The following is a 15,053-nucleotide window of genomic DNA, read 5'->3' as shown; positions in this document are numbered from 1 at the left end:
TCAATAGGGCACACAGTAACACTTTGAGGAACTGCTGCTTTCTTTTCAGTAGCACCCTAGATTTACTACATCCATCTACGACTCGGCATACCTAATTGCTAATCTGGGCTGGCCACAGGATAGCACCTAGTCTCCTGTTAATCCTTGCTTCTCCCAAGCCCTCCTCAACAACAGTACCCAATTTAGAACTGAGCCCTGCTTCCTGTAGACCCTGCTCAGATTTCTTCAGATGGAAACCAACCCTTATGGATGATGCTTGCTTCCTTTCTGTTGTCAAGTGTAACATGCAATGGTTACTCTGGAGTTCCCTTCCTCCTTGCAAATCAGTAAATCTGATTCTTTTCAGAATACAGGTTACACCTGGTAGTCTAAGCTCAAACAGAACATAAAACATCTAGATAGAGCAAAATATATGTGCCCAAGTAATTTTGACCAAAGTGTCTAGACAACACAATGTGGAAAGGATAGTCTTTTCAACAAGGTGTGCTGTAAAAACACAACAAAACACAGCTATCTCTCCAGAAAAAAGGAAAAACCTCAACATTACACCAAAAATTAATTCAAGTTGGATCATAGACCTAAATATAAAAGCTACAGGAAAGTATCTTTGTGGATCTATGGAGGGCAAAGATTTCTTAGGGCACAAAAACCAAAAGAACTAAAAGTCAAAGGAAAAAAATATAATGATCATTTGTTCTCTCTCTTTTTTTTTTTATTATGTTAGTCACCATACAGTGCATCATTAGTTTTTGATGTAGTGTTCCATGATTCATTGTTTTCATATAACACCCAGTGCTCCAGGCAATACGTGCCCTCCTTAATACCCATCACCTGGCTAACCCATCCCCCCATCCCCCTCCCCTCTAAAACCTACAGTTTGTTTCTCGGAATCCATACTCTCTCATGGTTCATCTCCCCCTCCAATTTCCCCCCCTTCATTTTTCCCTTCCTATTCCTAATGTCCTCCATGCTATTCCTTATGTTCCACAAATAAGTGAAACCATATGATAATTGATTTCTCTGCTTGATTTATTTCACTTAGCATAATCTCCTCCAGTCCCATCCATACTGATGCAAAATTTGGGTATTCATTCTTTCTGATGGCTGAGTAATAGTCCATTGTATATATGGACCACATCTTCTTTATCCATTTGTCTGTTGAAAGGCATCTCAGCTCTTTCCACAGTTTGGCTATTGTGAACATTGCTGCTATGAACATTGAGGTGCATATGGCCCTTCTTTTCACTACATCTGTGTCTTTGGGGTAAATACCCAGTAGTGCAATTACTGGGTCATAGGGTAGCTCTATTTTTAATTTTTTGAGGAACCCTACTCTGAAAGGTAATGTTTTAACAGGGTGCCAAGAGTCTCCCCCCAAAAAAGTTGATTCCAAATGCCTCCTGAGACTTATTTCATGCCACAGTTGAAAATGGAGGGAGGAGGAATACTCAGCCAGGAAAGAGAAGTAATTCCTGCTATTTGCAAGAACAGGGGTAGAACTTGAGGACATAATGCAAGGAAAAAGCCACACAGACAAGTACTGTATGGTGTCATTTATATGTGGAATCTTTAAAAAAAAAAAAAGTCAAACTCATAAAAACAGAGTGGAAAAGTGGTTTCCAGGGTTGGGAAGTGGTGGTCAGTAAAAGAAAGAGGGAGTTAAAAGGATATAAACTTTCAGCTCTAAGGTGAATGAGGTCTGAGGATCTAATGTAAAACATGATGGCTATCTAGAGTTGAGAACACTGTATTGTATAATTAAAATTTGCTAGGAGAGCAGAACTTAAATATTTTCATCAAGGAAAAAAGATAAATATGAGAGGTGATGGATGGATGGATGTGTTAATTAACAGGATGGGAGGGGTCTTTTCATGATGTGTACTTGTATCAAATCATCACGATGTACACTTTAAATATCTTACAATTTTATATGCCAATTATACTTCAATAAAGCTGAATTTAAGAGAGAAAATATATATATAATGACCAATTGGAATTCATCAAAAGTAAACATTTTTGCTTTTTAAAAGACAGTATAAAGGAAAATGGAAAGGAATGTTGCAGGATGTAGTAACTGTGGGGAGAATTATTTAGTTTCTAAAGGAGATCAGGTGATAAGACAGGCAGTTCCTAGGAGACTGAATGCACTGACCACAGATCATTGTTGTCAGGTGGAGGTCTCTTTGAAACTGGGAAGGAGTCTGCACACAGCACCGCCATGGGAGAGTTAACTCAGAAGTGAGGTGCGGGCAACAGGTGTGGCCTAGGCACTGTGGCAGAGCACAAAGATGAGAACCAGGATGCCAGCTAGGGAGGCATGAGCAGCTCTGAGGAGGAGGAGAAACAGCTTCTGGCAGAACTGGGAAGGAAGGAACTAGACCCTGGTCCCTCCTCCGTGAGCCCTTCTCTCTGCCCTACATTGCAAGGAACTTCTTTGCATCTCTCAGCCTCCTTCCTTATCTTTCACATTTTCTCTCCCTTTCCCATATTTCTTTCTTTCTTGGACCACTTTGCTTGCCCACTTCTCTTGTCTTCATGCCTGTTCCTTACATGGTAATAACATAGGAAAAGCAGTACGTTAGTACCTTTGCTTTTAATATGTGTGCTTCCTACTCTCTTTTCTAACTATAGTTACTATGCAACAAACAGTTTCTATTCCCCCCTCCAAAAAACCTGTAGTTACCTTTCTGTATATTTTTCTCCAATTCCGTGATCTAATTTTTTTTCAGCAAAGACTTTATTTTTGTATTTTATTTTTTATTATGTTCAGTTACCAACGTATAATACATCATTAGCTTTTGATGTAGTGTTCAATGATTCATCAGGTGTGTATAACACACAGTGCTCATCACAACACATGCCCTCTTACTACCCATCACCCAGCTACCCCATCCTTCAACCCCTCCCTTCTGCAACCCTCAGTTTTTTCCCTGGAGTCCAGAGTCTCTCATGGTTTGTCTCCTTCTCTGATTTCTTCCCATTCAGTTTTCCCTCCCTTCCCCTATGGTCCTCTGCCATATTCCTTATGTCCCACATACGAGTGAAACCATATGATAATTGTCTTTCTCTGCTTGACTTATTTCACATAGCATAATACCCTCCAGTTCTATCCGTGTCAATGCAAATGGTAGGTATTCATCCTTTCTGATGGCTGAGTAATATTCCACTGTATATATGAACCACATCTTCTTTATCCAATCCTCTGTTGAAGTACATCTTGGCTCCTTCCACAGTTTGGCTATTGTGGACATTGCTGCTATGAACATTGGGGTGCAGGTCCCCTTCTTTTCAGTACATCTGTATCGTTGGGGTAAATACCCAGTAATGCAATTTCTGGGTCATAAATAGCTCTGTTTTTAATGTCCTGAGATAACTCCATACTGGTTTCCAGAGTGGCTGTACCAGTTCGCATTCCCACCAACAGTGTAAGAGGGTTCCCTTTTCTCCACATCCTTGCCAACATCTGTCTTTTCCTGATTTGTTCATTTTAGCCATTCTGACCAGTGTCAGGTTGTATCTCATTGTGGTTTTGATGTGTGTTTCCCTGATGCCGAGTGATGTGGAGCATTTTTTCATGTGTCTGTTGGTCATTTGTGTGTCTTCTTTGAAGAAGTGTCTGTTTATGTCTTCTGCCCATTTCTTGACTGGGTTATTTGTTTTTTGGGTGCTGAGTTTGAGAAGTTCTTTATAGATCTTGGATACTAGCCCTTTATCTGATATGTCATTTGCAAATATCTTCTCCCATTCCATGGGTTTCCTCTTGGTTTTATTGACTGTTTCCTTTGCTGTGCAGAAGCTTTTTATCTTGATGAAATTCCAAAAGTTCATGTTTGCTTTTGTTTCCCTTGCCTTTAGAGAGGTGTCTTGAAAGAAGTTGCTGTGGCCAAGGTGGAAGAGGTTGCTGCCTGTGTTCTCCTCTATGATTTTGATGGATTCTTGTCTCACATTGAGGTCTTTCATCCATTTTGAGTTTATCTTTGTTTTAGATAAAGATTTCCTAAATTCTAAATACCCTATAAAATAGTAACATGTCGTGTGGCCTTATTTCTAGAAACATTCTTTCAGGATATTCCATTTTTTGGACACAGTAAGGAATATAAGCTGGGATTGAGAAACTATGGCTGTCTTCCTTCCAACATGAAGATAAATTGTCATTGACCCATGCAACTGGGGAAAAAACTAACCTTAATTGTCAGCAGAACCAGAGATAAAACATCATTTCATCTTGATTCACATAGCTCTGTCAAAAGCAGTGTAATGTGAACTCAGTGCATTGATTATGATGCTTTCTTAAGAAGAACCTAATAAAGAAAGAAAAGCCAAAAGCATGACTTAAGTAGTAAGAAGAGGAATATAATAAACATATATGAGGAGCATTAGGATAAGGGCTTTCACATTCCTCAACATATAAGTGGTAATACACAAAGGAAGGAAAGTACTAGAAGGTAATGACCATCAAGCACATATTGCATGAAAGAGTGGCACCATATTTTGAATGAAGGATTCAGGAATGGACAGTATTCTAAGAAGAAAATTACCTAAAAACAGCAACATCCATGTCTCTTGCACAGGACTAACTAAACTAAAGCTCAAGAATATGTACACTTAGACTTGAGTGTATCAACTGTTCACTATCTGTCCCAACACTGCAATCAACCTGTAAGTTTAGTGTCACTGCCAATAGTTGGCTAGTGAAAAGTTAATTTCTGATATAAGAATATTGGTTACAGATGAGTGAAAGTTACATATCAAAAGAGGGAATTGGCATCTGCCACCTTCTCCCCATGGCCTTCACAGCCCCTTTGATGTCTTTATTCCTCAGTGTGTAAATTACAGGGTTTAGCATGGGGGTAACAACACTATACAATAGGGAGATTAGTCTGTTTTTCTCCAGTGAGTAAGATGAGATGGGCCGCACATATGTGAAGATGGTGCTGCCGTAGTAGAGAAGGACAATGAACAGGTGTGAAGCACAGGTTGAAAAGGCCTTTTGCCTCCCCTCTGAGGACTGGATCCTCAAGATGGTAGAGATAATAGAGAGGTAGGAAAGGACGATGCCCAGGAAAGGAGCCCACCCGATGAAGACCCCAATGGAGAGCAATGCCAACTCATTTACAGAAGTGTCCCCACAAGACAACAGCAGCAAAGGGGGGATGTCACAGAAGAAATAATGAATCTGGTTGTTGCCACAGAAGGGCAGGCGGAAGGTAAGTGCTGTGTGCACGACTGAGTTGAAGAAACCCCCAGTCCAGCATGAGGCGGCTAACTGGCCATACAGGGCCCTGTTCATAATCACTGAGTACCTGAGGGGTTTGCAGATTGCAATGTAACGGTCATATGCCATGGCTGCCAGGAGGAGACACTCTGACCCTACAAAGAAAATGAAGGCAAAAATTTGAGCCACACATCCTCCATAAGAAATGCTCTTCTTCTCTGATAGGAGATGCACCATCATCTGGGGGACATTGGTGGTGGTGTAGCAGATGTCAAGAAAGGCCAAATTCCTCAGAAAATAGTACATGGGAGTACGTAGATGTGGATTAGCCATGGTCACCAAGATAATGAAGAGATTTCCTCCCAGAGTACAGATATAAGTCATAAGGAATACTGTGAAGAGTAGAACTTGCAAATCATTTAGGTTGGAGAATCCCAAGATGATGAATTCAAACAGAGCTGTTTGATTCTTTCCTTCCATGATGTTACCCACTTCCTTTTGGGGGATTAGGCAAAGAGAAACTCAGATTACAATAATCCTATGCTGCGGTAGCAATGGTCTGCAAAACAAGGGAACAAGTGTTACAGAGGACAGTCATTACCGTGCACATCAGATTCCAACCCAGAAGCGCAGCATCCTCCAGAGCTCATACCTACCACCGAACACAGACATAAGTGATCCAGTGTTTCACTTGTAAATAAAATCTCAAAAATACACAATACAGACAGTATTTAATTAGAAAAAAAATCACAAGAGGGCACCGTACACCCTACGAGTTCCGTATTAATAATGGCTGGGTCAGTTCCACCTGCAATCATCCTGGTGACATGTGAACACGAGTTGCAGAACACAGAATGTGCAAGAATCTCCGAGCAAAAACCCTTAATGTCTCCACCAAAGAAAGAAAACATCCACTAATAATTTGGTGTATGTCCTTCTAATCAGTTTTCCATGCATAAATATTTAAAAGTAGGTTCAGAGAGTACACATTCTAACCTGTTTTTTCCTCAAGCACCATATTGTGATAAATTCTCATGGCCATAAATATTCTCCTAAAACATGATGTTTGGGTTATATACAAGTCTTCATAAGAATACAGCAAACTTTTTTTTTTAAAGATTTATTTATTTATTTGACAGAGAGAGACACAGCGAGAGAGGGAACACGAGCAGGGGGAGTGGGAGAGGGAGAAGCAGGCTTCCTGCGGAGCAGGGAGCCCGATGCGGGGCTCGATTCCAGGACCCTGGGATCATGACCTGAGCCAAAGGCAGACGCTTAACCGGCTGAGCCACCCAGGTGCCCCAAAATACAGCAAACTTTTAATATCTTCCTTATTAGTGGATATTTGTATTTTTTTAAATTTAATTTGTTATGATAAGCTTCAGTAATAAGCATACTGAATTAGAAACCCCAAATTTCAGGTTAAGTTACTTGTATTTTAATAAACTTTTCAGGAGACTCATCCCAATAAATTAGAGACCCAGTGCTCTGGAAGCTTGAAAAGCCATTTGGCTAATGCAGGATTCCCTGTCTGTGTACAGTCACCACAGGTGCCGTGTGGAGGAGGACTCTCACAACTTTGGAGCACTTTCTATCCAGATTCTCACTAACTCCTTCCCCTTTCATAAGTCCCCAAGATAAGTAATTGAGTAATGCTGCCATTCCAATTTCTAGATGAAAACACTGAGTCTCAGTGAAATAAATGTCTGGGAGAGTTATGTAGCCACTGGGTGAAAAAAATACATATAGTTTTATCTCTCCCAAACTGATAGACTTTCAATTGGGTGTCTAAAAATTTAATTTCCCTTAACTGATGACAATATAATGCTCTCTAAAAATATTTTAATATGATTTATATTCATACCATTGAATTATTTTAGTTTCAAACTTTTAATGACTTGTATTTCTATTAATGGCAATATGCTATGTCTGTACCATCTTGATAGTTCAATCTGTTACTAAACATCCAGTCTTTTACTTGAATATGTTTATTTGAATAATTGATTCCCAGGATAGTTGTTATTTCCTGGCCGGATGTAAATTAATTTGAATGTTCGTGTTTGTGTCATTAAAGAATACTGTTCTAGACTTTAAGTTGGTTAATAAAAATGCTTGATAAAATTAAAATGGTTATATAAAGGATCCCTTAGTTCAAAATGCTCAAGTTCTAATCCAAGAAGAATGAATTGTGCAGTTTGATATCTGAAGCAAATTATAGGAGCTAAAGAGAGAACTAAAACTTTTTAGAAATGAAGGTAAGTACTGGGCCTTTACTCAAACAGCACTTCTTTGACTGCTCTGCCCTGTGCCCATGTGTGTGTCTGAACCTTAAATTCAGAAGGGTGAGAGAACACGCCAGATAAAGGTTCAGATTCCCTTAGTGTATATTTCACATTACCAGGAGCAAATGAATTCTCCAGGACAACTATATTTCCATCAAAAGAATCCCCAAACCCTGGTCATTCCTAAACTCTGCTTACACTTTTACCTTTTTAACCCTTCCTCCTACTTCTGAGGATAAATTAAACCAATCCACTAAGCTAACTCATCCTGCTCATTTTTTTTTAAGATTTTATTTTTTTATTTGACAGAGAGAGACACAGCAAGAGAGGGAACACAAGCAGGGGGAGTGGGAGAGGGAGAAGCAGGCCTCCCGCGGAGCAGGGAGCCCAAGGCAGAGCTCGATTCCAGGACCCTGGGATCGTGACCTGAGCTGAAGGCAGACGCTTAACGACTGAGCCACTCAGGCGCCCCCATCCTGCTCATTTTATTCAATCATATTTCGAGAAACTTCTCTTTGCTGGGCATGTTGGTTTGTGCTAAAAATAAAATGATGAACAAAGCAGAATTTGACTGTACATTCAGGAGAATGCACATTGGGGGTTATAAATTTACCAAATGGTTTTTTTAATATAATAAAAACGGTAATAATTGCTTTAAAAGAAAGCAACATAGGGCTCACCCTGTTTTGGAGAAGTCATCAAAAGCTTCCCTCAGAAAATGTGAATTGAAATCTCAAGCATGGACAGAGGTTAAGTAGGTGAAGGTGAGTTAGGTGTGAAGGACCTTCACACTAAGAAGAGCAGGTACAGGTTCTGGAGGCTGGAGGAAGCATGAGGCTAGGAAGCCCAGGAGGCTGGGATGAAGGGGAAAGACAGGAGGTGCTTTGGTGGAGTTGGAGTCATTGGGAATCTAAGAGCAGCAGGATGATATTTCTGGGACCTGAGTTGTCCATGTTCTAGAAAGGCCCTTCTGGGCACTGTATGGACAATGGAATGGAAGGCATAGCAATGGACAGAACAAGCCACCAAGTTCATCCAAACATGGGGTGATGGCATTTCAGATGAGCATGGTAAGCATTGAGTCAGAGGAAATGGAGGCAGTGGAGGGATAGATAGTAGGAGACACAGTTTTTACAGTCTTAGTAGGAGGTGGGAAGAGGGTGGATTAGGAATAATAATCATAACTGACATACATGGAGTGACCAACCATTCTACAAGCCTTAAAGTAGCCCATTCTCTCACCAAAACACATAAACCTATGAAATAGCATATCACACCCATATTGCAATAAACATTTTTAAAAATAACCTTCAGAGAGATTAAATAATTTGCCTAAAATTACACAGCTATGACATGGTGACACCAAGTCCTACATTTCAGTTTGCAACCTTGATGATATGCTGTGCTGACCTAGGTCCCTGGTTTTAGCAACTACATGGTTAACACGATGAGTCATGAAAACAGGAAAAGCTGGAAGGGGCCTAGCTCCAGGAGGAGATGATGGGTTCAGGGCTAGCCATGTTATGTTTGAGGCATCTTTGAGATATCCGAGAAAAGACATCATATAAACATTTGGTATTTGGACCTGAGAGGAGAGGTCATCCTAGAACTGCAAGTTCATAACACATCAGTGTTGAAATAGTTTGTTTCATGGAGCCCTGTGCTGGCAGCCACACCTCCTTCCTCAGGGTCTCCCACACCTTCACTTTCTCCCAGGGATCTCCTCATGCTGTGGCCTTGTCTACTGGGCCGCCAGTCTTGGCTGCCCCACAATCATCCTGCTCACGTCCACCACACCTTCCCTGTGTTCCTGTTACTCATGAGCTGCTATGCACTGGCTGGGTGACACTGCACTCCTGCTGACCACTGTCTGCCTTCAAATTAGAGTATCTTTTCCTTTGTTTTTCAGGATCATTTCTATCCACTCAACCTGGATGTCTTTCTTCCTCTCCCCATTTCTATCTGTCAATCTTCATTGTTTCAAATCTCAGCTTCAATGACACTGTTTCCTTCAAATGAAACTTAAGTTTCTTCCTTCTTGGAAACTGCAGACCTCCACTCCACCACTCAACACACAAGTATTTGTGCAATTTATATCACCCATTTGGCCAAAGTCCTTGAGGATACTTGTCCTGTCTTACTCATCTATTTCCTAATAGTTATCTGGGGGACACAATGGTTTAACTTTCAGTAATTGATTGCTACTGTTTGAACGTCAGGCACTCTGGCAGAATTTCCAAGGAAAAAAAGAGAGAGAGAGAGAGCTCCTTCCCTTCCTCACATATTCAGAATTCTGTATCACTTAGAAAAAAGGCTTCATATCTACCATATCATCTTACTCTCATACAATCATGAGTTACGGTTTCAAAAACTAAAAGTGACAGAAGATACCTGACTCTTTTAAGCTCACACAGTTAACAGAATAGAAAAACAATTATACTATCTCCAAATCTGGAACAATGTCCCCCAGGTGGTACTCAAGTCATGATCCACAGGTGACAGCTGCCCCTCCTACAGAAGAGACTAAGGGCTGTGAGTCACCATGTGAAGCACAGATAATTCACAGAGTTACATGAAAATGGCTTCTTCCTCTCTTATCCAAGACCATGAAATCTCATATAATATAAGAAAAAAAAAAGTTTCCAGGAATTCACAGCATAGGAAGATCTCGAGGATGGCCACGAAGGACCCATAAAGAATTGTTCTCAGAAAACTCAGGGGCACCTGGGTGACTCAGTTGGTTAAGCATGTGCCTTCAGCTCAGGTCATGATCCCAGAGTCCTGGGATGGAGCCCCACATTGGGATCCTTGCTCAGCAGGGAACCTGCTTCTCCCCTGCCTGCCATTCCTCCTGCTTGTGCTTGCTCTCTCCCTCTGTGTGTGTGTGTGTGTGTGTGTGTGTGTGTGTAATAAGTAAATGAATAAATCTTTAAAAAAAAAGAAAGAAAGAAAGAAAATTCATGAGAAAGCGTGCTTTCCAGGCTCTCAGTCCTGACTTCCTGCTTCGTTCTAAGGGACTCAAGGCCTCTTTATTAGAGAGAATTCTCAAAAAAGGCACCTTAGAAATGCAGAATGTTTAAATTGCAAGGATCTCTAAAGTACATTATCCAATCCCTTACTCATAACTGAAATCCCATAGAAAACACATAAACTGAATGAGCACAGCAAGAGCTCCATAAATAAAAACTAGCATGCAGTTGTACCAGGTCAATGTGAGAGACAGCTTCCCATGATAAAGTCACACAATATGTGTTTCTGATGTTCTCCACAATGCAGGGTATTCTAATCTCTTCTCTTTTTTGCAGAATAAAGACATTACTTTTTATTTAATAAAGAATCAGCAAACCAGCAGATGGACATTCTGAGTGATATCAAATTACCAGAAACAAAGGAAGCACCACGCTTACACATATTCAGCCTATTCCACCCAAAGCACAGACTTTGATTACTCCCTCCCCAGGGTCATCATGTTAGAAGTTAGTTGGACAATTAGGTAGTCAGAGCCAGGGTCCCCAGCAAGCAGAGACCCATAACAGCTAAGACCACAGTAGCATTCTGTCTAGCAGCTTCTGCAGAAGTGACTTTTGCAAAAGATCCTGAGACAAAACAATTAACCATAAAACACTTGTCACTATCACTAGTTAAGACCTAAGTCTCCAGATGTCAGTCCAAAAAGACCATGAGCACTCAATATTAACCTGATAGGTAGACGTGCATGATCAAAACCCTGATCGTCATGCCTTAGCAGCCAATCTGCAAGAGGCCCACACTCTGGTTGCTTAAAATAGTTCCACAAAAGAGCTTATAACAACCCCTAGATTTAAATGCCAAAATGGCAACCCTCTGGGGTCCCTTCCTTCTCCAGAAGCCTTGTACTATGGCTCAATAAATTTTGCTTTGCTGCCCACCACTCTTAACCTGCTCTATCTCTTCATTCTTCCAAGTGGTGTGCCCAAGAACCTCAGGTACTAAAGGAATAGAAATCCTGTAACAATCATACTCCCCTTTCCACCCATCTCTCTCACAGAGCAAGGCAGGGAAAAGTCTATCTCCAAGAGAAGTGGAGCTCTAGCTGCGCAATTAGAAAATACTTACACATCTGTGATCGAAACTATGCCAGAGGAGCAGAGATTACCATTCAGACTCTTAGAACCTGATGTGGGACTGCTTTTATGAGCACAAGGAAGTGGCAGATAATAATGGCCCCTGGAGACTCTGCATGAGGAGTCTCTACCTGAGTGCCTCCTCAATCCCTGGAGGCCAGTGCATGGATTGGAGTGGGCACCAGGATGACCCTCGATGCAGATGATTCCCATGTCCTGCAGGGCTGTTTCCAGGGCCTTGGAGACACACCTCTGGGACATCGGGCACAGGTCCTGAGACTCGCTCCCAGGTTCCTGCCTCAGCTGAGCATCTGGCCGTCCTCTAGCAGCTCTAGTACCATTGTAGCTCTGCTTCAGGGAGTCTCATGAGGAGTCAGAACGGCTCCTCTTGGCCCACAGCTGACCACTGAGAAACATCTTGCACCCTTTCCAGACTATCAGAGGGGATGCAGTTCAGTAGTTTCTTGTTGCTTTGCCACAGCTGGTATATCAGTCCTTAGACTCTAAAATTCCCGGCATATGATCAAACTCTCTCACTGGATCTCTTTCTCTCTGCTGACTTAAGGAGAAGCATCCTCATTTCCTTCTAGAGCTGGGGAAGCTTATATAGCACACCAATCTCACCAAGGAAAGTTCATGCACAGATTAACTCTTCAGCCACTGAATGAGTTCATTAAATATCCACTTCTTTGCAGGTTATGAATAAGTTGGTGATCTAGGATCTTGCTTTTGGTAAATTTGCTAGTTGGCTTTGAGATCTCAGCTGAAACAGAGACATATATCTTAACATACCATAAGACAAACAGTGTATTGATGTGGGGTGCTAAAAAGCTTTTCAATAAAATTGATTGATTCACAGAAATATCTGGAGACCCCTTCTCCTTTTGCCATGAGTGTTCTCCCTCCCAATCCACAAGTTATGACCTTAAGCCATTTTCAAAACAATTTAGTTCCTAATGCAACAATGATGACATTATAATTTCATCATTCTGTCATCTGTCTCATCATTATGTATCAGAAAAGTTATCACTCTAGGAAGCTAAAGATAATGCTAAGATTCTTAGGACAATCACCTGGCCTGGACGTACCTTGAGTCAGAGGGGACTTCTCTTACAGCACAGTAAAGCTAGCACAAAGCAAAAATAGCTGTTACAAATTGTAAGTTACACAAAATTGATCTTCAAAATTCTACTATTTTCCCCAATTGCACCTATGCGATGCACAGCATGCAAGGTTCCTGTGCTTCACAATTTCCTATACTGCTTGGCATTATCTAGCTTCCCAATCTTCACAGATCTGGTGTAGGTGACATGGTGGGTCGGTATTGTTTTAATTTTATTTTATTATGTTATGTTAATCACCGTACAATACATTATTAGTTTTTGATGTGGTGATCCACAATTCATTGTTTTCTTATAACACCCAGTGCTCCTTACAGTATGTGCCCTCCTTAATACCCATCACTAGGCTAACACATCCCCCCACCCCCCTCCCCTCTAAAACCTGCAGTTTGTTTCTCAGGGTCCATAGTCTCTCATGGTTCATCTCTCCCTCCGTTTTACCCCTTTCATTTTTCCCTTTCTTCTCCTAATGTCCTCCATACTATTCCTTATGTTCCACAAATAAGTGAAACCATATGATAACTCACTTTCTCTGCTTGACTTATTTCACTTACATAATCTCCTCCAGTCCCATCCATGTTGATGTAAAAGTTGGGTATTCATTCTTTCTGATGGCTGAGTAATAGTCCGTTGTATATATGGACCACATCTTCTTTATCCATTCATCTGTTGAAGGGCATCTCGGCTCTTTCCACACTTTGGCTATTGCAGACATTGCTGTTATGAACCTTGGGGTGCATATGGCCCTTCTTTTCACTACATCTGTGTCTTTGGGGTAAATACCCAGGAGTGCAATTGCTGGGTCATAGGGTAGCTCTATTTTCAATTTTTTGAGGCACCTCCACACTGTTTTCCAAAGTGGCTGTACCAACTTGCATTCCCACCACAGTGTAAGAGGGGTCCCTTTTCTCCACAACCTCTCCAACATTTGTTGTTTCTTTCCCTGTCCATCTTTGCAATTCTAACTGGTGTAAGGTGGTATCTCAGTGTGGTTTTGATTTGCATTTCCCTGATGGCTAATGACGATGAATATTTTTTCATGTGTCTGTTAGCCATTTGTATGTCTTCTTTGGAGAAGTTCATGCCTTCTGCCCATTTTTTGACTTGATTATTTGTTTTTTGGGTGTTGAGTTTGAGAAGTTCTTTAGAGATCTTGGATACCAGCCCTTTATCTCTAGTGTCATTTGAAATCTCTTCTCCCATTCTGTGGGTTGCCTCTTTGTTTTGTTGACTGTCTCTTTTGCTTTGCAGAAGCTTTTTATCTTGATGAAGTCCCAAAAGTTCATTTTTGCTTTTGTTTCACTAGTTTTGGAGGTGTATCTTGAAAGAAGTTGCTGTGGCCGATGTCAAAGAGGTTACTGCCTATGTTCTCCTCTAGGATTTTGATGGATTCCTGTCTCACATTGAGGTCTTTCATCCACTTTGAGTTTATCTTTCTGAATGGTGTTAGAGAATGGTTGAATTTCATTCTTCTGTGTGTGGCTGTCCAATTTTCCCAGCACTATTTATAGAAGAGACTGTCTTTTTTCCATTGCATATTTTTTCCTGCTTTGTCGAAGATTAGTTGACCGTAGAGTTGAGGATCCATATCTGGGCTTTCTATTCTGTTCCATTGGTCTATATGTCTGTTTTAGTGCCAGTACCATGCTATCTTGCTGATCACAGCTTTGTAATATAGCTTGAAATCAGGCAATGTGATGCCCCCAACTTTTTCTTTTTCAACATTTCCTTGGCGATTTGGGGTCTTTTCTGATTCCATACAGATTTTAGGATTGTTTCTTCCAGCACTTTGAAAAATGTCATCGGAATTTTGATCGGGATGTCATTGAAGGTATAGATTGCTCTGGGGAGCATAGACATTTTAACAATGTTTATCCTTCCGATCCATGAGCATGTAATGTTTTTCCATCTTTTTGTGTCTTCTTCAACTTCTTTCATGAGTGTTCTGTAGTTCCTAGAGTATAGATCCTTTACCTCTTTGGTTAGGTTTACTCTGAGGTATCTTATGGTTTTTGGTGCTATTGTAAATGGAATCGTTTCTCTAATTTCTCTTTCTACAGTTGCGTTGTTAGTGTATAAGAAAGCAACTGATTTCTGTGCATTGATTTTGTATCCTGCCACATTACTGAATTGCTGGATGAGTTCTAGTAATTTGGGGGTGGAGTCTTTTGGATTTTCCACATAAAGTATCATGTCATCTGTGAAGAGAGAGAGTTTGACTTCTTCTTTGCCAATTTGAATACCTTTTATTTCTTTTTGTTGTCTGATTGCTGTTGCTAGGACTTCTGGTAGTATGTTGAACAATAGTGGTGAGAGTGGGCATCCTTGACAT

General features: G+C 40.9%; 1 protein-coding gene across 1 annotated transcript; it reads right to left on the bottom strand.

Moving 5' to 3' along the window:
* Window positions 1–1,104: 1,104 nt before the first annotated feature.
* OR5V1 (olfactory receptor family 5 subfamily V member 1) lies at window positions 1,105–6,317 on the bottom strand. Its single transcript, XM_081806885.1, has one exon. It carries the CDS (start codon window positions 5,693–5,695, stop codon window positions 4,742–4,744), a length of 954 nt encoding a protein of 317 aa, XP_081663011.1. The 5' UTR covers window positions 5,696–6,317; the 3' UTR covers window positions 1,105–4,741.
* Window positions 6,318–15,053: the final 8,736 nt, after the last annotated feature.

Source organism: Leptonychotes weddellii, chromosome 2, assembly GCF_054177405.1.
Source record: "Leptonychotes weddellii isolate Sample4059 chromosome 2, ASM5417740v2, whole genome shotgun sequence".
Classification (NCBI taxonomy): domain Eukaryota; kingdom Metazoa; phylum Chordata; class Mammalia; order Carnivora; family Phocidae; genus Leptonychotes; species Leptonychotes weddellii.
The sequence above is the reverse complement of the archived record's forward strand: the minus strand, read 5'-3'. Positions and strand labels throughout refer to the sequence as shown.

What these genes read in the sequence shown, in the direction of transcription:
- OR5V1 (XM_081806885.1), bottom strand. Translation starts at nt 5,695, where the DNA reads ATGGAAGGAAAGAATCAAACAGCTCTGTTTGAATTCATCATCTTGGGA.